The sequence below is a fragment of the Haliotis rubra genome, unplaced genomic scaffold (genome assembly GCF_003918875.1).
Source record: "Haliotis rubra isolate DU_JTF1 unplaced genomic scaffold, ASM391887v1 Scf6, whole genome shotgun sequence".
Classification (NCBI taxonomy): domain Eukaryota; kingdom Metazoa; phylum Mollusca; class Gastropoda; order Lepetellida; family Haliotidae; genus Haliotis; species Haliotis rubra.
This window is the reverse complement of record NW_025767301.1, coordinates 266817-290000: the sequence shown is the minus strand read 5'-3', so window position 1 is coordinate 290000 and position 23184 is coordinate 266817. Positions and strand designations below refer to the sequence as shown.

The following is a 23184-nucleotide window of genomic DNA, read 5'->3' as shown; positions in this document are numbered from 1 at the left end:
ATCAATGCACCTGAAACATTTTAGGGTGCCGAAAGCGGAAATAGAAAAAGGTTATATTCCGAATATTTCAGACTTTCCAAGTAATATATCTATAATTTTATTCCGATCTATTGACAAGACAAAGAGCCTCTAGCAGACGCTGGCCAAGATGCGTAACACAGCATGAGGAACCCCGTAGGCTACCATTATTTGTTGTTTGGCGTGGAATACCTAGTGGATATCACAAAGGGTATAATACACTTCCTGCTGTGTTTACATCAATGACATGTAGAATTTCAGCTTCCTTGTCTTTAGTGTTGTTTAGAATAACATTATGATATCCCGCACGCACATGAATGAAATCAGCATGCATTTAGTCCAAATATACTCATATGTGAAAGAACAATGTCCCTCAATAAGCACACCTATTGATTTCTTGGAATAATGGGTGTGAGTGGGTGTTGATGGGGACACAGTAAATCACCACACTAATGTGCGCCCACGACTCTAATACTAACTGACTAAAAACCATGGCAACATAAACTTTATCTTGATTTATTCAGCATATAGCAATGGAAAGTATCTTTATCAGTTATGTAATTTCAATCTGGACCTTCTGCTCCTGTGTCTCAGACAAGCAGGAAGTGTAATGAAAGTGGCCGTTTCAGGGAATTATTAAACAACTCAGTATGCAAAAAATATGCAAAGAGTGGTACTTAAGATTGATGAAGTGTTCTCAACAATGCTGTCTGGGAACTTTGCTTCTTTCAGTTACATTGTAGAATAGATGTTCACCGGTATAATGTTTCACCGCTGTCAATCTGTCATTCCGGCGGTCATTGTAGAAAGTCTTTTTGTCGTTTGGGCGGTCGCGATAGCATAAAAGTGATGTATGAAGTGTGTTTTTTGAGTGATTAATCATTGTTAACGTACATTACATTGGTCGTCATAAATACTGGTATCGCCTTGCTCCCGTCACACAAAGATCTGTCATAAAGTAATAATAATAATTAGTGAATTTATAATGCGCTAAAATACTCCAGGCACTAAGTGTCTGCTCTAAGCGCTATAAGTACATTCTATTCCCGGAGACTATCTAAGATATTCTGAAGCATGTACTAGTGAGTATGCTGGTTAAATGACATTATGAAATGTATTATATAGCTAAGTTAATTTTACCAGGGCGTGTCACTTTCATTTGGCTGGAAAGCCCAAAGAGCGTATTTGTACAAAACACGTACCTACACAGGTTGACAGACCAAGGATCCTAATCGAATGAAGTCCTTCCTTCGAATCTAAGAGAAACTGTGCCTGGGAGGGCCAAGGCACACAACTCTGCAATGTCACAGACCACTGCTCCATCATTGTCACAAGATACGAAACATAAAACGAACATAAATTGGAGGGCAAAAGAGAGAGTATATTTCAAAACTGGATTTGGACCAAACAATTACAAACATTATGAAAGTGTTACTAGACTCCAAAGAGTCGTCCAAACTAAGACCACGTAAGGTCCAAAAGGCTATTGTTATATCTCCAACGACTACAAAAGAAGAAATGTTTCTTTTTTATTTGATTTTTACCCATCAAACATGGAGGTGTACTTTCTTTTGCCCGGCAGTTTACTGTCCATTCATCAGTTCCATGTTTACCTCAAGCAGTATCTGGAGGAAAATGTTGACGCTGATAAAATTCATATGAATGGTCAAAATGTCAAAGAGTATGGAGGTGGGAAAAGGACACGTAGACCGGTAACATGTCCAGTAATTGAGTGAGTAGTAAACAGATGAACTACTGGCTTCAAGTCTGACCCAATCAATTATTTCAAACACTTCAACCATTGATCTCAGCAAGGCTGAAAGTACAGAAGTTCTGTCCGAGGAGTGGATATGGCTTAATTAACATTAATGTCACGGGAGGTTTACACGAGACACCGCTGATTGCTTGGTCAACAGACATCAGCCAGCACAAACAGAGGAGAGATAGTTTCAGAGAAAACATCATAGCGGTAATCTGGATTTGACTGTCCATTAGCCGGCATTTTGTAAGCACATAGCAAGGTGATATCACCGTCACACTTTTCGACCTAACTTGTACTTTTTAATTTCGTGAAATGTCTAGAAATGCGTTTCATATTGATTGTTTCGATTGGTACGATGTTCCATTGAATTTCGCGTGCAATAGTCCAGTGAGTATAAACGTGTAGCGGAAATTAAACGCTGGTATTATATGGAGTACTGGCAAAGACCAACGTCTGGGGCATTCCGGTGCATCAATGACATGTTCCTGCTTTCAAGACCCCCGACCCTTCCCAATTGTCCCGTCCCGAACACACACGCTTGAGCAGTCCTTGTCTGTTACACAAGCTTAATTTACGCCTTCGGCTCCCTTCATACCAGAGTAACTCTCAATATGGCTTTGACAGGTGAATTTATGAACATTGATCCTACTTTAGGGAGCGTCTGTGTAGTTATTTGATTAAAGAATATATTCTATCACATGATTCGGTCTGTTAGACGCCTGAGGATCTGTTCCACTAAGCTTTGTATTGTTACTGGTAATTATACACTTTCATATTTTCAAACTTCCTATTAGTCGTTTATGGATTTGCAAAAATCAACATTCAGTTGATGTATTTAATATCCCGGTCGTCTCATGATTGGATACATAAAAGAATGCCATACCATATCATTGCTTGATAGGATGTATGAAAGAGAGTCACACGGGAGGAGTGCATACTTTGATATATGGAAGTGTCACATCGAAGCATTGCATATTCCGATAAATGGAAAAAAAGATGCATCGGCATTGCATATTCTGATATATTAAAGCGTCGGATCCGAGCATTGCATCTTCCGATATATAGAAATGACATGCCTGAGCATTTCATATTCCCATGTATGAAAGAGTCACACTTGAGCATTGAGCATTGTATATTCATATATATGGAAATAAACTGCCTGAGCATAGCGTATTCCGATATATAGAAATGACATGCCTGAGCATTTCATATTCCGATATGTGAAAGAGTCACACTTGAGCACTCAGCATTGCATATTCCGATATATAGAAATGACATGCCTGCGCATTTAATATTCCGATGTATGAAAGAGTCACACTTGAGCATTGAGCATTGTATATTCATACATATGGAAATAAACTGCCTGAGCATTTCATATTCCGATACATGAAAGATTCACACTTGAGCATTGAGCATTGTATATTCATATATATGGAAATGACATGCATGAGCATAGCACATTCCTATATATGAAAGTATCATACCTGAACATTGCACATTCAGATATATAGAAGGGTCATGTCTGAGCATTTCATATTCCAATACATGAAACAGCCACAACTGAGATTCCCATCTGAAAACAAGCCGAGTTCGAAAAAAGGAATGTGACTCTGAATATTTTCTCATGATGCCTTTACTCTACTGACCTTTAAAGCAAGAGCACGAATTACACGATAATGGTTTATTAACAAATACAAAGACGTCTTCGTACGTTAACAACAAAAGGATCTAACATTGGGGATGATTAAGATTTATTGACAGCAAGGTCACTTGCTGTGGTATGATCTTTAATTAGCGTAACATCAGATAGCTTCTATTCCACTTTTGCCATCTATCCACATGGTGATTACCTGCTATAAATACCGTTGGTCTCATCTGGGTGTTGGGGACAGAACTGATAACACCTGCCTAAGAGACTGTGTAGCTACTTCTTTGCTGACGGAAATCAACTTTATGTCCCTTTGTATGTTCTGATTATGAAAGCCTTTTATTCTTCAAAGAGAGGCCGTGTGATTTTTCCACCTTTATTTCCTTGTCTTATATCTAATATAGCATTTGATCTGTTTTAGTGTCATGCTGTCATCTATCGATAAATATATATATGTATATATATATTCGTGAAATAAATGATGACATGACCAGAAACTGATTGATTTGTTACAGGAAGCTGACATCAAAGACAAGGTACATGAGTGGGTTTTAAATATATTCAACCTTAAATATCATCAATGGTGCAAGTGCTCTCTGAGTTCTATATTCACAAAGGATTATCAAACTGATGACGACCTACTTTTATGGGCAATATCTCAAACCTACTCCATCCTCGGTCTGACAGCTGTTGGAAAGCAATCTTTATCCTGCTAAGACAGTTCAGTTACTTGAGTATCACATGGGAATTATAACACAATTACATCGCAAAAATGACAAATCCCAAATAATGTTGTAGTGTCAACGATTTGAATGTTTCAGTGGGTTGGCAAAATCAGTCACATTTCTCAGGTGTTTCTTCCGCTCTTGGTGAACGTGGTGGTCTTGGGTGTTAAACTCTCTGTTTAGTTTGAATCCCTTACTCATCCTAGTATTCTCGCATCAGAAGATTTCCTATAGTAAACGAAGACGATCAGCGTGACAGTGGACTTCCTCCGCGTATGTCCCGAATGAGAGAGATTTCCTTGATTCGTCATGGGTAGCATATGTCTAATCTGCAGAAGTCCATCTTTAGCAAGTGTGTTTACACTTACGAATAAATGCAATTTGGTATTTTCAGAGTTCGATAAGTGTGTTTCGGAATAATTATACCTAATGGGATCAACACATGTCTTATACCAGAAAAACGTCTGTTTTGGAGAATATACTTTCTGCTAAGCACACTAAAATTGGTATCGATTCAGAATTTCTGATTTTTTACTATACTTGTTCTTTTCCATTAGGTGCATTCAAAAAGTGACACCCAAATCAGTTTTATGTGTCAACGACTTTTCTTCCAAAGAGGCATAGGATTGAAGAAGTCATGACTGTTTTTCTTACGCCATAAGTAGTATACAAAACTTGAGTTGAACTGCATTATACCATATTGGAAATATTACCCCATGGAAAGAATGCAAAGGGGTAATAATGTTCCATATTTCACGAATCCTCCATATCGGTACACGTTATCGTACATCAAGATTCAATTAACAAACTCACATACTGTCTCGATGTATTCGTATGCCTGTTACTGCAAAAGAGATCATCCTAATATTGGTTTTCCACTTTAGAACATAAAGAGCGAGAAAGGTATTCTCATGGCGCCCTGTAGCTGTTTGTTTCCGAGACGTCGAGTATTGATGGTCGGTTTTGATCATTGTATCTTTACACATGGCTCGTTTGCAATACTGGTCTTCTTACGTTTAACATCACAAAACATTCAATATCAGACATCTGCAATGTTAACTTAAATAAATACACAGAACGCCGAACATAATTTCCCTCTGTTGTGAAAAATCGATCGTCTTAAGAAATCAAGAGACGAAGGTACATCGATGTACGAATGGAAGTAATGAATGCATCTGATCAGCTGCCGGCTTGGGGAATGTTTATGGCTTAACCCTAATGAACCCCGAGGAAAAGACATGGCGTTGTTTGATGTTGATATCCGAATGTTTGTGGTTTTATAAAGCCATGGTAATGCCAAATGTCTATATAACCCTGAACCGATAATAAGTCATACCCCAAGAGAATCCCCAGAAGTTGTGAGGGAGAGCAGAACAGGAAGTATATGACTTTAGACTTAAGTAGATTTTGAATTCTAATCATAATTCGCACGATGGAAGAAAAAATTAATTATTTCCTTATGAAAGTCTCAAGATTATTGCCATACGAGAATGTATCGCATAGTTGTAGAAAAAAGTATAGAGTGAGACATTGGGTTTATACTGAACGTCTCATTGTAGTATTTCAGCCTCGCAGAGAACAGAATGTATTAGACTGTTGTTGAAAGAGAATGGTCAGGTGTGGCATATGAATGTACAAATGTTTTGTTGTGAGTGAATGCACTGCACTAGCATTACATGTGAATGTACTATACTGATTTATAAAAACTATAAAGACCAGGGTCGTATAAGAATATACTTTAAGCTTGAACGAGTGGTACATTGGATCATGAGGTGAAGTTAAAAAATGTATAGTAGTTCATCTTTAAACAAATCCACGAAATAATGACACAGCATGTCATGCATGAAGCATGTGTCACAGCAGAAGAGGCGTGTTAGATGAAAACCAAACGACTCTTATTTTACCTCGTACTTGAGGGGTTCTTAAAAACAATGATTGTATTCAGTTGGAAAAGCCACCAAACATTGAGTTGTATTTTCGACTTTTCCAACGAGAAATTGAAAGCTAAACGTATTACCAATGATAGCAATGGCATAATATTTTAGGAAACAACGCTGTCAATAAAATTACATATGACTGTACTTGAACTATTTGTTATACCATCTGGTAAAAGTGTGCATCCTTTTAAATTCGATAAAATTGCTGATCATTGGCAGAAGTTTTAACTTCGGAAATCTCACAGTTGGAGATCAGTGAAACAACCAATTTTAGTCTCTTAAGCTATAGATCAAGAACTTACAATGGCATAAAAGCACTTTCTGAGCGACCAATAATCCCTACCATTGATACAGATCCATTACAACTTGACAATCAGGAGGCAAGGTATAAGATCCAGGATATTCAACCATTGTTCTCTTGCAGAAAGCACCATACAGCGTGTATAACCCATTTGTAGCTGTGCATTAGAGACCCAGGTGCGGATGGTCATTCGTCAATTATTCAGAGGATAATACACCAGTGTCATCTTAAAATTATTGACCTCCATTGTTGGCTTGTGTACGTACCAAACCACATATGTATTATTCAATGGTAATGGTTGTAAATGTGTTTAATTCTACATATTACTGTACAAATTGGCGTATCAGTAAAAATTGGCCTCAGCTTAATGCTATTGCAAGTCAGCATTGTAATGGCAAATGTAGTTTGTTTGAATCAATATTCTTTCGAAGCTTCTTGTTAATGATGCATTATGTGGTAATCAAAGACAATGACATGACGATGTGTCGATGTGCTACCACATGTCAACTGCATGTGTACTGGTGGCATTTGATTGGCTTCCCAAGCAATTCATGTGGCCTTTATGTTTGCCATAAACCAAAAACAGGTTTAATTAGATTAATCAGATTACTGATATCATAGATGACGCGTCTTGTGTTGCCCTAATGAGATGAACAATGTTACTATGACTGTTTACACGTTTTTAGTGATAATCCTTAGAAAACAGATGATGTGTTATTGGTGAAGTACTATATTGACAAGGGGGTAGGAATACAGAAAATGGGATGCAGTTCGATTGACAAACCATGCGCACCGGCATTTACGTCTATACCTCCATAAACGAAAAATAGTGAAGTCAGTTCTTAAATAACAACGTCATTTGCAAACATAACCTTGAAAGCTTGAAAGCTTCATAACCATTAACATATTGTATCCGAATGACATGTTAAGTGAATATGTTCCTATAGATAGAAGTAACATTAGAGAGTGTGTTCAAACTGGTCATAAACACTGAGTACCAGGAGCAATTCCACTTCTATGAAAAGGATAGAAAGTTCAGATATTCCGACCACTGCCATTGTGTAAACTAATGCTTTTGACCGGGAACGGGCCTCGTTTGGGGCCTAAAACCTAAATTAGTAATTAATAAATAGTCAAGGGGTTTCTTTCCTAAATGAAATTCTGATTAAATTATCATTTCAGCAACTTTTAACGATACTTTTCTTTATTTCAGATGACTGTGCCCTTTAGGCTAGAAGTGACAGTGGTGGTGGCAGTCCTAGCGTGCGCATGTTCATATGGAATGAAAATAGACTTTTCCCGACTCACACACCTTAGACGGACACCCCTTATTGCACACAAAAGAGGCTCAGAATGTACAGGTAGAGAGTCCGTCACAAAATATGTTTCTTTATCTGGTACATCAATTTATCATCCAAAACTGTGTTCCACAGGAGATATCGCTTGTGTGAGATCAAACGATATCTCCTAGGAGATATCGTTTTGACAGTAGATTTTGTACAGTGCCCTGACAATGCTATGACGTCATGTACTTGATGACGTCACAATGCCATGACATCACTGCACTGCAAGTGTTATGGCAGTACCATGTTCAGAGATGTACATTTTTCATTGAAAATTAATGAAGAGTGATTTTGGATGATAAATAGAATCTCACCCTCGTGTCTTCTGATATCAAATATATCAACACTCGTTGATAAAGTACAAATATCCTCGGCAAGCCTCGGATATTTGTAACTTCCTAGGAGATATCGCTTTGACAGTAGATTGTGTACAATGCCCTGACAATGCTATGACGTCATGAACTTGATGACGTCACAATGCTATGACATCGTTTCACTGCAAGCCTAATGGCAGTGTTCAGAGATGTACATTTTTCATTGAAAACTAATGAAGGGTGATTTTGGATGATAAATAGAATCTCACCCTCGTGTCTTCTGATATCAAATATATCAACACTCGTTGATAAAAGTTAAAATATCCTCGGCAAGCCTCGGATATTTGTAACTTTATCAACTCGTGTTAATATAATTGATATCAGAAGACACTTGGGTGAGATTCTCTATATATCACCAACGTCTATCAATGAGATTCTTTGAAATATACTTTATATGTTCTTTATGAAAAAATATTGTTTGGTTTGATTAATGTATTATACTGTTGTGACAATGTATCATGTTATGCAAACAGTTTTTCGTTAGTAGAAAATGAGTTTGTCAGAAATGTTTTATTATCTCGTACATCAACATGTCACCATAACATTCTTTTGAACCATACTTTGTTTTACTATCATTAATGAAATAATTAGTATTATTTAGTTTGATAAATATATAATTCTCTTGGTGACAATATATCACATGTTAACGCAAACAGATCAGGCATAAAATCATTGGAAAGGCAATGAGTAGGCATGAACTCGGTAATAGGCATGCCGTTATGAGATGAAGATGACGTAGCAAACCACCCATGCTTTAATTACTTAATTTGTATTAATTACTCATGTCGTTTCAAGATTTGTGGGTCTGGACTTGAGAGGATCTGGATACGAAACGTCCATCACAAAACTACATGAGATATCACCGCGAGTTATAAGAAATCATTAGAATGTCATGAGTGAGCGTGTGTCTGGTCATGACATGAGAGCAATACACGCACGATCCAATGTACACTGTCTTGATTGATTGAAATAATGTATCATGTCTCTCATTTAGCAGTTCATTGAATTGATCATGAAAATCCTAATTGGTAAATTTGCGCTGGCTATTCCCAAACGTCACGGCGTATAGATTTATATCCCTCAAACAAACAAACATATTCTTTTTATGCTATTGATTTTAGTTTTGAATTGAGATCAAACCGTTTGCTTAATGATCCGTTTCTTATGCGTATGGATCGACGAAAAAGGCAAACCCAGGACATGGTGTGCCTAGTCATAATTCTTCATGTTATCTGATGTATGCCCACATTAGTCGCACGTAGCTCAACATCGTTATTATAGAAAACCATTAACTATTGATGACAATTAGTGAAATAGTAGGTCAGAAGTCCACCATCAAAGACTATTTCTACTTCAAGCGCATATGGTCATATTCCTTTCAAATCGTGTTTTACATCACACCATCAGTTTCAATGTGGAAATCAAGAGCATTATGTTTAGCTATTTGGCCATCATTTAGGTCTTTTCTATTTTGTTGATGAAACGTTTAGTGATAATAACACTGAAAATATCCAGATGCTTGGGGAATTTACACCTCCCGCATCCGTGGTGTGAGGGTGTGCAGGAAGACTACATCCAAACTTCGCCTTGCCTGTTTAAACATTGGCACTTATAATGCAGAAGTAAAACAGAAGTAAATGCAGAAGTAAAATGTTGCCTTTTCTATCTTCACACAATAGAAAAGATGTAAAAACATGAATTAGAACAAACATTAGTGGTTGAATACAACATTATATTTTCATTTCTATTCTTAAATACAGATCATAGATTTTAACGTATGCAGATCCCATCGTATATTGTCCTTGTTTTAAAATATACTTTCCCTATGTTTTATGTTGAAACGTGATACTTTTTACGAAGTTATGATCATTTTATCGAAAAAAACGCATTTTGCGTAAATGCATTTCCCAGGAACTGCTTTGCATCAAGACAGATGGCCTTCTCCATAGTGACAATAACAGAGTCTACGTGACATTTGCCAGACGTAGAAGACTAATGTTCTTGTGCTCCAACCTTCTTGAAAGTGTCCGTACTAGATTGCAAATAGAATTACATGGTAGTGTGTTTGACTGCCTTAAATCAATAGTGTATCAGAATCGATATTAATCCTGGAAATTAAGAACGAGTAAAGCCGACAGACAAAAAGTGCTACTGCAGACGAAACATTGATGCGCAACATATGCAACTCGAGCTTCTGAAAACACGCCCAAAGAGGGCTTCACAATAATTTGATGTCTTGATATCGGACATTATGTATAAAGAGTACATGTTCCTTGTCTGGTAGAAGCCGTGCTGGCTATACAAAGTGCAGAAAGGAAAAACACACTTTCCAAAACAAGTGAGTGTGTGAGTTTAGTTTTACGCCGCACTTATCAATATTCCAGCTGGCGGTGGTCTGTAAATAATCGAGTCTGGACTAGACAATCCAATGATAAACAGCATGAGCATCGATGTACGCAAGTGGGATACGATGACATGTGTCAATCAAGTCAGCGAACCTGACCACCCGATCTCGTTAGTCGCCTCTTACGACAGGCATGGGTTACTGAAGATCAATTCTAACCCGGATCTTCACGGGTCCGCCTGTTACGACAGGCATGGGTTACTGAAGATCAATTCTAACCCGGATCTTCACGGGTCCGACTCCTACGACAGTCATGGGTTACTGAAGATCAATTCTAACACGGATCTTCACGAGTCCGCCTCTTACGACAGGCATGGGTTACTGAAAAGCAATTCTAACCTGGATCTTCACGGGTCCGCCTCTTAAGACAGGCATGGGTTACTGAAGATCAATTCTAACCCGGATGTATACCGAGGGCAAATGTGAGGAAGGAAAATGAAAAACAACAAGAATCCAAATATTTAAAAAAAACAGTTTCCAAAATGTTATGCAATGTCATATTACTATCCGTGTAAAACACGAACGAATGAGTAAGTGAGTGAGTGAGTGGGTTGGGTTTTACGCCGTATTTAGCAATATCCAAGCAATGTCACCAATGCGGGGATACCAGAAAAGAGCTCATGTGACGAGTGACCACAAGGCTACCCCGCCGCCAACAAAAACATAAACAATGCATTGTTTTCACATACGTTCAATATCAAACATTTCTTTATGTAAACATAATTAGTATAATTTTATCATAATGACTCTACCTTGACAAAATTGTCTTTGTGGAAGTATTTTAAATGTCATTTGCTCGGATACGTTCAAAAATAACAGTGCTGATACTTCTCATTGTTTGCACTCTGCAATTATATATGATTTATTCAGTCAAATTGTCCCAATGAAAACACGATATGATCCATAATAATACCTTGTTTCCACCTTTTTACCACCAGGCTCAGACCATGAGTATAAAACATGGATATCACTTTCTAAAATTGGGCGAATTGCTGTTATACAAAACCTTGGAACCATTATTCTAAGCCGGTTTGACATTTTAAAGCCAGCTATAAACGGGTACTATCTATCTATATTCCGATTAAGTTACCGCTGAAACCTAAACAGATCAACAAATTAGCCCAAGTGGTTATATGGAACGGTAGTAGTCTTTGAAGCGGCAAAAGTTCCATTTTATTATCAGAAATTCTCTTTGAAATAAAGATTGTTCTCGTGCCAGGGACAACAGCAGGCAGAAGTTAGAGCCTACAGTCACGCGGGGGGTTTCGGTTTACAGGAAGTCGTGTTTATTCCTCGATTTATCGACTGTGTGTATTGATCTCCAATTAGAGGTAATTTTGTGATAAAGAATTTCACGCAGGAGTTTAAACGTACTAGTGTAAAACTGTGTATATACACTTAGATATATGTAAATATAAATGAATAAAGCGTATAAAATCTACAAGTGGCTTTTTAGGAATGGGTCAATATTTTCTGTATTGTACTACGAGCCTTCGGCCAGGCGATAAATTTGGCCCTAATTTGATAGATTCGCGGGATACGTTATTTCACGAAGAGCTGCTACGGGCAACTCAGCCGGTGTGGCGGAACTGAAACCAGAATATCAGTAAACATGCGGGCATATGGTTTCAGCTTGACAAGTACCTTTTAACCATTAACAATATTGGACTCTCATCCATGCTGATTCTATTAGGTTAATTGACACTTTGTTTGATATATTTAGTTCGCATTATGAGTGTCTAAAAGAATGGAAAGGGGTGACTGAGTAACTCGAGAGTATCATTTTGACAAAAGAAATTTCACTATGAATTTAAATGTCACTTGAAAATGACATCAACATCCACCTTAAATAATATTATTAAACGTGATTAAATTGGATGATTGATGCTTTGGTTATCAGAAAGTACACGTATTCATTTCATTATTCCAATAATCAACTAAATACTGTGTCAAGGAGAAACATTTTGTTTCCATGGTTTCTAATGCACGCTCAAATCCTCAAATCATCATACTGTCACAGAGACTGTGTTTAATTGCTATGCTGTCGGGGTCATTTCGTCCAGACGTGCCCAAGGGAATCAACACGATACCCGTGTTTCGAATTTAAACTCACACGGGACATGATCGGTATCGATCTGGTGAACAAGTCCTATTTGTCCGCAGTTATTTCCATTAGTACATAACCCTGCATTGCAGTAGATGTGTGTATATGTTCTAAAGTAGCTGTTAAGTTGGTTCATTGTCCAAACATCAGCCAGGCATTGTGTACAACTCGAGCCATGTAAGAGCTGTATTTCACTTTACTAATGGATCTACCTGACGCTTTGTCAAATCAGTTGATGATGAATATGTTTGCTTAAGCGTACTGATTACAAAGCAAGTGTAGTTACACATTTGTAGGTGAGAAACAAATGTGAGAGACCATGCATCATTTTTATGAGTGAGATCGAATTCCAAGACCGTGATTGGCTGTCCCATGGTGACGGTCTAAACTCAAAGTATGACGAAGTTCTTTACTGTTGTAATTCATTGATACGTTTCTCTCCCATTGGTTTTAGGGATTGTAAGAAACAAATTCCTGCACTCGTGAATACACAATGCCATTCGTGAATACAATTGTGCGTGTCAAATCCCATTGACTAAATACTCGTTTTAATGTCTAACTAGCTCGCGTTTTCTCGTTAAGCAATTTTAAAAAAACATGTTAAAGAAAATTGGCATCTGACAGACACTTGTGCATCTCTAGATATTAATCGCGATACCAGTATGGGACAACTCTCTTGTTCTGTTCCTCAATGCAAATCTCTTATATATGAATTCTGTGTTCTAACATAGGCTTACGAGGATTGAAATAACTAATTCCCATTAATTTGAAGACAATTGCAGACACTCATGTCAAATGTGATACCATGTGGATATCGATCAGAGTATTATTGATTCGATGAAATTGTACACACGTCTATATAAAATAATCCATGGACCAAACAAAGACAATCATGGTGTGTGACTGAAAAACAACGTTATAGTTCCCTCAGATTGCAATAAAAGTGGAACTATTGTGCGGAACATATTGAGAAAGCAATAGGAGTGGAAATACTTCATAGATCACAGTCAGAATGCATGCGAGTGGAACTGTATTATAGACCTAGCCACAATGCAGTGATGTTATGGATCATTGTCAGACTTCAAATAGTGGGACTGCTTCACAGACACAAACAGAAGGTGAAGAGAGTTGACCTATTCGGAAACCAGAGTCAGAGTGAACGAGCGTGGAACCAGTTCAACACTGAATCGGTATGCATAAGTGAAGAACTATGTTATAGGCCACGACAGAATGCAATGAAAGTGGAACTTCTTTAATGTTTGTAGGAGGAAGCATAATGTATTGTAGTGGCATTACTCAATTGAAACATTCCCATATTTGTTATAAGCAATACATTATTTGTAATTATGCTGATAGATTGAAACAAATTCACACTTATCACAGACGGATCACAGAGGTTACTTGTATAATTTGTATCCCTGGACTCTATTCTGGATATTCTAGACACGAAACGTACCGTGTTGTTGTATTAGTCTATGGTTAACTGATCCCACCTTTGAAATGCATTGAATGGTCGTTTAGAAAAGGATATATTCCTATTAGGAATGTTCGTCATACATTTGCTAAGACGCCTTTAGGGAAGTAGTTCAATATACATGTCATAAAACTATTTCAATCATGTTATGTAATGTCACTCCGATCCCAAAATTACAACAAGATTGCGAAGTCCGAGCAGAGAGTGTTTTGTGTGTAAAAGCTCGATATGAAATTCATTGCAAGAATTCCCATGTGAATAACCGGCGACATGACCAGTCGCAGAAATCATGTCAAAATGTCGGTAGTATCACTTTTTTCAGTTTGATCTAAACAGTCATAAATGGATAATTTTACGATTCAACATGGCGCCGGGTTACCCCAGAGTGTTGAAACGGTCATACTCTCATCTGTGTGTTCCGAATAAAAAGCAAGCGTCATGTTTCGAGCTTTAATGAAGTAGACGATGAAAACTTTCCGCAAATTTACCGTTATGCCTGTCGAATTATGGAGGCTTATTTCTTCCTTCCAACAAAGTCGGGACTAAAATTGGTTTGGTTTAATGCCACGATGGATTAGGAGGAGAAGAATGCTAACAGAATAGCTAATGCATAATACTCCTCAACACAAAGCAAGGCGATGACAATAGTACATTCTGACGAGTGAGAAGCTTCTGAGATGTAAAATGGGTTAAGGAGGCAATCGGGAGTGAATTTTGATTTTGGCACTTGCTTTCGAGACGGTTTAAAACCATAATGCATTCATAGCTACATCGTGCTAGAGAATTAATCGGGTTTAGCGACACACTTAGAGAGTTGAAAAATCAATGATTTGGTGAAGTAATCATTTCAAGCAGTTGAGAAAAGACATCATGCAATGATACATGTCCTTTGCTCAGAATGTGTAAACGGCTCAGTATGAAGTCTTCTTTTTACTGATAAGGAGTCGACACGTATCATAAGTTATACTTAACAGTACGGCAATGACATGATGACGACTGCAAGACGTCATTGCTCATATTCGTTTATCTATATTTTTCATAAAACCGATGCACATTTAATGAACTGAAAACCATAAAAGATCTGAAATGTCACTGTATCACTCTCTTGTAAACTAGACTGAATTGAAATCGTCATAAATAATATATTTTTATTGTGATGGTTTTGATCCAAACGGAATTCGTATGCGTGGATATTTCCTGAAAACAAAGTCTGGTAAGTTTCAGAGAGCCTAAGAAATTATAGATATCGTTTATGCTTTTGCTGAGCGGTAGCACAATGTTAGTCCCATGGGTAAATGTGCAAACGATCGATTTGTAATCTGTATGAAGTGGGACAGGAAATTAATAACATCTTCACAAGCAGGGTACCGTAATGCAAGTTTTAATCAAAATAAATACCAGAATGATATTAGTTTACATCGACCTAGCTAATGCAGAGTCTTTGTTTCATATGAAAAGGGAGTTAACTGATGCTCGAGTAAAATGCCATTCAGTTTTGCATTAATTCTCTATACACAGTGGAACATCCTTGTTGCACATTAGAATACTTGAATACTTGGAAACTGAACTCTATTGTACAGACAAATGGGTTAGCACCGAGCATGCCATACAAGCCTCGATGCTCAGGGACATTTTATGAGACGTGATGTTATGTGTGAATGCATGAACAAATCTATAGTTTGACCATAATTAAGGTGAACACCACGATTATTAAGATACAGAAACTACTCTTTTAAAATGTTAAATTACCCTATTCGCACTATCTAAAACATGAGTGCATGGACGTTTTACCAGTCAATCAATGAAACGATTGAGAAAAGCTTATGTAAAGTCAAGCGATGATACAACAATGACGACAACCTGGTTTAGACACAGTTCTTTAAACGATGACTAGTAATAGACGTTATTATGCGTGTGCTTAAAGAAGACCGTTATAAAGAACTGACTGCAATACAATTCATGTGTTCCGCGTTTCCATATAATTGTTGTTTTCGCGAGCTATGATACTGTGTAACAAACTGTATAGTAACTAACTACGGGATGTTAAAGTTGTGTATTTCTTGAGCAATTGGTGATACAAACAGTTGGTGATACATCACAAAACTATAGAATCAAATCATCGCACTCATGTCATGTTATATAAGCATATATATGTTTCAGGAAATCCTATTGCAACCTGCATGCTTCATAAGCATATATACCGCTCCAGTTTTGTTTCATGTTTCAAGAATCCCATCGCACTCATGTTTATAAACATATATAGGATTATACTATCGATAGTTTCATATATATGTTTCAGGAAATCCTATTGCAACCTGCATGCTTCATAAGCATATATACCGCCTCCAGTTTCTTTTCATGTTTCAAGAAACCCATGTCGACCTGCATGCTTTATAAACATATATAGGATTTATACTATCGATAGTTTCCTCTCTTATGTTTCAGGAAATCCTTTGCAACCTGCATGCTTCATAAGCATATATACCACCTCCAGTTTCGTTTCATGTTTCAAGAAACCCATGTCGACCTGCATGCTTTATAAACATATATAGGATTTATACTATCGATAGTTTCCTCTCTTATGTTTCAGGAAATCCATTGCAACCTGCATGCTTCATAAGTATATATACCACCTCCAGTTTCCTCTCATGGTTCCAGAAACCCAAGTTGACCTGCGTGTGGTATAAGCATATATAGGATTTATACTATCGCCAGTTTCCTCTCTTATGTTTCAGGAAATCCATGCCCACCTGATAAGCCGTTTTTATGCAAAGAGTCCTTCACCTGCATAGCACTTAAGTTCGTTTGTGATGAAACATTTGACTGTGACGACGGTTTTGATGAAGATAAAGCTGTGTGCAATGCTGGTAAGTGAGTGTGTGAGTGAGTATGGTTTCACGCCATTTTTAGCAACATTTCAGCAATATCAAAGCTGGGCACACAGGAAACGGGTTGTTGCTAAGTAGCGCGCAGTCCAATAGTGTTGACATAAGTGTATCAGCAGTATAAGAATAAGCAAGATTTATGGATGTCAGAATATTTATTGTGAATAACATGACGTTTCGGAGTGTATGCTTTCTCCTTCATCAGGTGGAGTAGATGATGTTTTACTTGAACGGGGAATTCAAGGGAGATGGTTATCTAGTTGCCTCAAGATGGGCAAGACGCTGAGCATGTTCGGGTAACTTTTACCAAGTTGACCTTGGGTCCAAATTTAAGCCCCAACCCTCAGCACAATATCTTTTCTTATGTGAATGTAGTTTACGCGACCTGAGTCACGCGAAGATGCCCACTGCTATCTCATTGCATACTTATTTCTCTCGTAGTTCAGACAAAAAGACAAAAAGTCGATAACATTTATTGATGAGGCTATGCATATAGTCAGTAGCTGCAGTTTTAAATTCAGTTCAATTGTTTATTCCAGCAAAACATATACAACAGGAATGGATCAACACTCAAAATCAAGTATCTGCGTTCTTCCTTACCTTCATTGATAATTTAACTTGTACTCTTTTCTATTCGAGATGTTTCCCATCCGTAAATGGCACGTGTCTTTCTTAACGCGATTTCTGAGGGATAATTGCAGTGTTTCTTCTGCATACCTGTATTAAGATGATGTAAGTAAACCCGTAATTCGAGACATAGCCTTAGTATTAATGCTACATAATACATAACGTCAACGGCAGATAATAGCTCCATTATAAGCTGAAATAGATGACATTGGGCGCAAAAGCTAAAATGTCGGTGCATATCATAGAAATGGGTGTCATGACACCAGGTGTTTACATGTCCTGTCCTGGGATCATGTCATTTGATACATGACAGGAAATGAAAGACATTAAGATCCTGTTGGAGATTAATTGGCAACAAATGATATATTTGGGATCACACTTTCTCAGTAAAGTCCCAACCCAAAATTTATTAAATATGTCACTTAATATGAAAGACCTATACTCTTAAAATTGGAATAATAGATTTCATGAACATATTTGAAAAAGTATTCGACTATCATTTCTTTGTAGTGTTCTTCAATCTAAAGTAAAGACATTGCTCTTGCAAGTTTACGTTTTAGTACTTAACTGACAGACCCACAGATTGATCTATATAGCCAGTTCAGAGTACCCACGTGCCCCTGTTTTCTGACCCTCAAATGTCCAAGCTAACAGATAAGCCAGAAAAAAGGCGAACTGTCAACGTTAATTCCCATACAGTGGAACGTACACATCTAAAATAAACAGCCCCTGGAGTATCCAGTGTTCATACATGTATAGGCCTGGTGTTAGATTGTGACTTAAGGTGACGTTGTCAGCCCAAGCTACGCCTTTACAACGTATAGCCCAGTAAATGTTGACATTATTAGACGAGTAGTTGTGTAGGATAAGCTGCCAGCAGGCAATGTCTGCTGTCACATGGCCAGAAACCGAATTGTTGTGTCACAGAAATTAGATTATTTCTTGGAGCTTTTTTTAACGAAAGTGACAGTATCAGTACCCTCGAGAATAGACTTGGAAGGGACACAATGTCAAAACGTGAAGGCGTTCAACGTTGAACGTTTATTCTACCGTTCACATAACATCGGCAGAATAGATATGCTTGTGATATATATACAAGCATGAGCGTAATTTTGGATATGGCGGGGATTGCATTTTATCCGGTAGTGTTAATGCGAGGGAGTATACTCATCAAAATTTTCGTTCCATTGTCCAATTCTGAACACATGTTCTTGAACTCGACACTCTTAGCCCATTATGTGACATCATGTATGTCCCACCTATCTGCGTATATGCCCCTTAGAACCAGGGAAACGTAGGTCCACAGTTTCGCATGCTTGACATGAGAAGAGCTTTAAAAGGAAAAGTCTTCAAAGAGTTTTAGGGAAGGTATTCTTTGGACGTCACTTGCACATTTGACGCGATTGTGACCAGTGCCATAATGATCCCGAGTTTGTTCAGATGATTCAGCGGGTGAGGTCATGCACGCCATTTCACGAACACCAGGCGTCATGAGGTAATCGCTGTGACTCACCTGCATGTAACATAGAGTCATGCAAGAACTTCCTTATAGTTATGTAAAGGGCTATATCGAATGTAAGTATATGTGTTTGTGAGAGAGAGAGAGTGTGTGTGTGTGCGCGTGCGTGCGTGCGTGTGTGTGTGTGTGTGTGTATGTTCATTTTCTCTTGTGAGTGGCATTGATTTCCTCTAGAAAATAGATTTCACCTGTTAACTAGCTTTCCCCGGTTCGCCGGTCTCCTTCTACAAGGAATTGATGGCTTCCCAGTCTTAGGACGTTCAGAGTTATGAAGACAGATCTGTAGTTCCCAGGGGCTTTGTCAACAATATACGCCGAACTTGCTGTGCAAATCTCATTTATAGTCTGGCTTGTGTGGGTTATCTGTCCAAAAACAGACCAAACGTAAAGTGTTTTGTAAATGTTAGTAGTGTTTGGCCAACAGTGCTTACAAATTACAATGGAAGATCGATGCCATATGTGGAAAGTCAGACACGGCATATATTTTGCTGCACGTGGGATTTATTAAATATGGGAGATTGAATTATTTTGGTTATTAAACTAATTACACGTGAATACTGTACGCACAGGACGTTTTTTTTTCAAATACATAAGGATCAAATTCTTAATTATATATTTATGAAACTTGATACCAATACATTACATTCCCCTGAGAATAACCATATGTGTTTAGCTACGCTGTTTCAAATACCCTTGTGTACTTTAAGGTACCTATATAAATAATACTAAACATGATTATTTCATTATGTGAAAAGTGTGATATCGCTTGAAAGCGGGTCAGACCGAGCACTTGATTTCAAAAAGCCAAGTGCTCCCATGGGCCGAGTCCAGGCTTAACGGGATTTGCTAAAGGCCATACATTTCATGTCGATGCCACACTTTCATCACACGTCCATTTCAGGAATGTACACGACAATCCCTAGATGGACATTTTCGTGCTGTGTTTCCAGTGCCATGCAGGCAGTTTTTGATTAGATAGTCTGTAAGGGGAAGTTAAATTTATTGAAGCAAGCCGTTATTTTTGCGGGTACATAACGTGCCGCAGTGAGTGTATGTTGTGAGTCGAATGTAGTGGATTCTACCACACGCCTTATGCTGATGGATGTTAATGAGATATTGCATTAATCAATTGATTGCTGGATGCGTGAGCGTTTCAACGACATATGATTGTAGACCAGTAATAGGATGTTGAGATGATTGCGAGTAATGCAAAAATTAGCGGATGAGGCTATGATATTGAACCAAACCCTGGAGAAAGGTGCAGTTGACATTTTATCTCATAGCAACAGAAATATAGTTTATTATGCATTATGGCTATTTGGAATGAATATACTGGCATTACCATTGCACATACTTGTTTTTAAATAATGTTCTGCAACTGCTATCTTTTGATAGCATATTCAGTGACTAAACTGGTGACGTGGACGAAAACAGCATTACTTTGTTAGACGTTCTTAAGAACACCATCAACTTGAGAATAATTCTGCCTAAGATGCTCCATTAGTCCGAATTCTTAGAAGTGTATTGACAGTATATGGGGAGGGTCAAATTGTCGTGTCTGATATTGTAATCCTTATTTAACAGCGTCAAGACCTTCTGTGGAGCAACTTTACGACTTCTTGGAAAATGAGCACAGCTGGATAATTCCCAAATTGTTTGGCGGCGTGGAACCTGAAGTTGTGGCTCACACTCTAGCCGGTATGTGACATTGGCGTGGTGACATTTTGTGAAATATTCAGGAGACATGATCGATCGTTATCTTGTGTTTACATAAGGAATGGCCTGTGAGCAACTGTAGCAGTATCATGGCAAGAAGGTCCACTGTTGAATATTCAGTGCCATATATAACACTTACCTATTAACGATCATTGTATACAGTTTGACAAGATCGGTTGGACCACGTAATTTAAAACCAACTTTATTCTCGTTTATTTAAATATCAAGACGCATCTGCATCAAGCTAGCAAGATAATCCTGATAACACAGAAATGGTGGTCTGTTTCTCATTTGTCTCTTTATTGTCTTTAGACACACGCTGGACCATGACCATGAAGCATATAGTCTCTCGATAACCTTAAAGTTGTTCATGTACTTTAGTGTACACCCTATTTGTCATAGTGAAAGAAACTAGTTCATTAATTTGATGAAAAATTGTTTTACTCTTCAACAAAGTTAGTGAGTTTGAGGGAAACTGTGACAACATTTCAGTTATATAGCTCCATCTTGAAAGGGATGTTTGTATCTTTCCTTGATACACAAAATATATTCTCATAGTCAGTGAGTTACGTTAACTCCGCACTCAGCAATATTGCAGCTATATGACGTCGGTCTGTAAATAATCGAGATCTTGACCAGACAATCCAAAGGTTAACAGCATGAGCATCGATCTACGCAAATGGGATCCGATGACATGTGTCAACCAACTCAGGGAGCCTGACAACCCGATCCCGTTAGTCGCCTCTTACGACATAGGTTACTGAAGATCAATTCTTACCCGGATCTTCACGGGTCTATATTCTCATAAAGCCTGAAATGAAATACTTGTTTATGAAGAAAGCCTTTATCTTTCAGTGGCCAGTGATATCGATGACCTCCAACTTACGCTCGGACTGACAGACGAGAATGTTGAGAATCTCAGGAAAGCCTTCGCTGCGGCTATGGAAGGCGACGAGCGTCCCCTGTTGAAGATGGACATGCCAGAAAGATCCTGGAACGAGGTGCAGTACATGCTCCAGCAGCTTCTGGACAGTGGCTTCAAGGTCTGAGGCCACGTGGTCAGGTCACGTGACCACAAACTGGCTGCTAATTGCTGGGCAAATAGCATCTCCCTGTAGTCCGTCAACAAAACAAAACATCTGCCTGAACATTGAGCACATCGGGGTGGCTCGATCTGTCATTTCGCTAGGAGAAACCTATCTCTGCTAACACTCCCAAAGACAAAAGGCCACGGAAAGATAACTGTCGTCAGAAAAGAGGAAGATACTTCTTTTGGATAAAATGCTTATGTTTGATGAAGATTTATTTTTGACTGTGCTGATGAAGCAAAGCGTTTTTAGCGTGACGTCAACACAGTTCCAGCAAGGAACTACAGGACCGGAAAGCGCTGGTCAGTTATCTCCCTTGGTCATTTGCCTGGCTTTATTTCTGGTGAAATGTCAGTGATGCAATTCCTAGTCTTTCGTGTATCATTACAGTAAGTCTCATCATTACGTCTGTGGTCTATCAATATCCAACCTGTTGCTGGTATGTAACGTAAGAGTAACTTAACAAATCTACGTTTTAAAACAAAACGGAAGTGACGATAAACTTTGAAGGTCAAGGTAATATTTGGAGAGGGTGGAAAGTGCTCAATTTCTTTATGGAGAAACGGACCCGCCTGCAGTTAAAGACCCCTTGTCCATACGTCGCCATTTTGTGTAAGCAGTTCGCGGTAAAATCAAAGAGTGTTTGTTATGAACATGCTTCTTGCACGGTGTGTAATGTTTTCAAACATAAGAAATTGGCTATTTTCGTGAAACCTATATGAATTAACCAATAAAGTCCTCGGCGTCATTGCATCAGTAGAAATCATCTCTCTCTGTGTTCCATAGCTATCTTATGTATATCATAGACAGACTGATGTAAAATATTCATGATATAATAAAACATCACCTAGATTCTTAGAACGTCTTTCAAATGCGTGAAAACCTTGTACTTTGCATTTCTAGTTAATTCAGTTCAGAGTTTTATTTTTGTCTTAAATCCTTCCTTTACCTGCCTGTTACATACATGGCGTATTGATATTTTCAAATAAAATATTTTATTTTACTTAATCGGATTATTCATGAAAAGCATGGGTTATATTTCAGATGTGCAGTTTAATCGTCATTCGGCAAATTAGTCATCTCTGGCCCGATTAATTTTAATGAATAGGTTCATTAATGTATTTGTCTAATTAAGAATGACGCGTTATATTAAACACATATATTGACCGAAATAGCATTAGGGCATTAACATGAATAAATAATATATCTTGTAAATAGTAACTGCTTGTTTACTGGTAGGGGGGAGGAAATAACACAGT

The 23184-nt window shown here is 37.9% G+C and overlaps 1 protein-coding gene across 1 annotated transcript in view; it reads left to right on the top strand.

Annotated features, from left to right (window-relative positions):
* The window catches only part of LOC124255296 (neuropeptide prohormone-4-like), a 40700-nt gene extending 17772 nt beyond the window's left edge, over positions 1-22928 (top strand). Inside the window, exons 2-5 of the mRNA XM_046689175.1 lie at positions 7605-7752; positions 16826-16957; positions 20706-20819; positions 21693-22928. Coding sequence (XP_046545131.1) covers positions 7605-7752; positions 16826-16957; positions 20706-20819; positions 21693-21886 — 588 coding nt within the window. The 3' untranslated portion in view covers positions 21887-22928. The remainder of the gene's footprint in view (positions 1-7604; positions 7753-16825; positions 16958-20705; positions 20820-21692) is intronic.
* Positions 22929-23184: the final 256 nt, after the last annotated feature.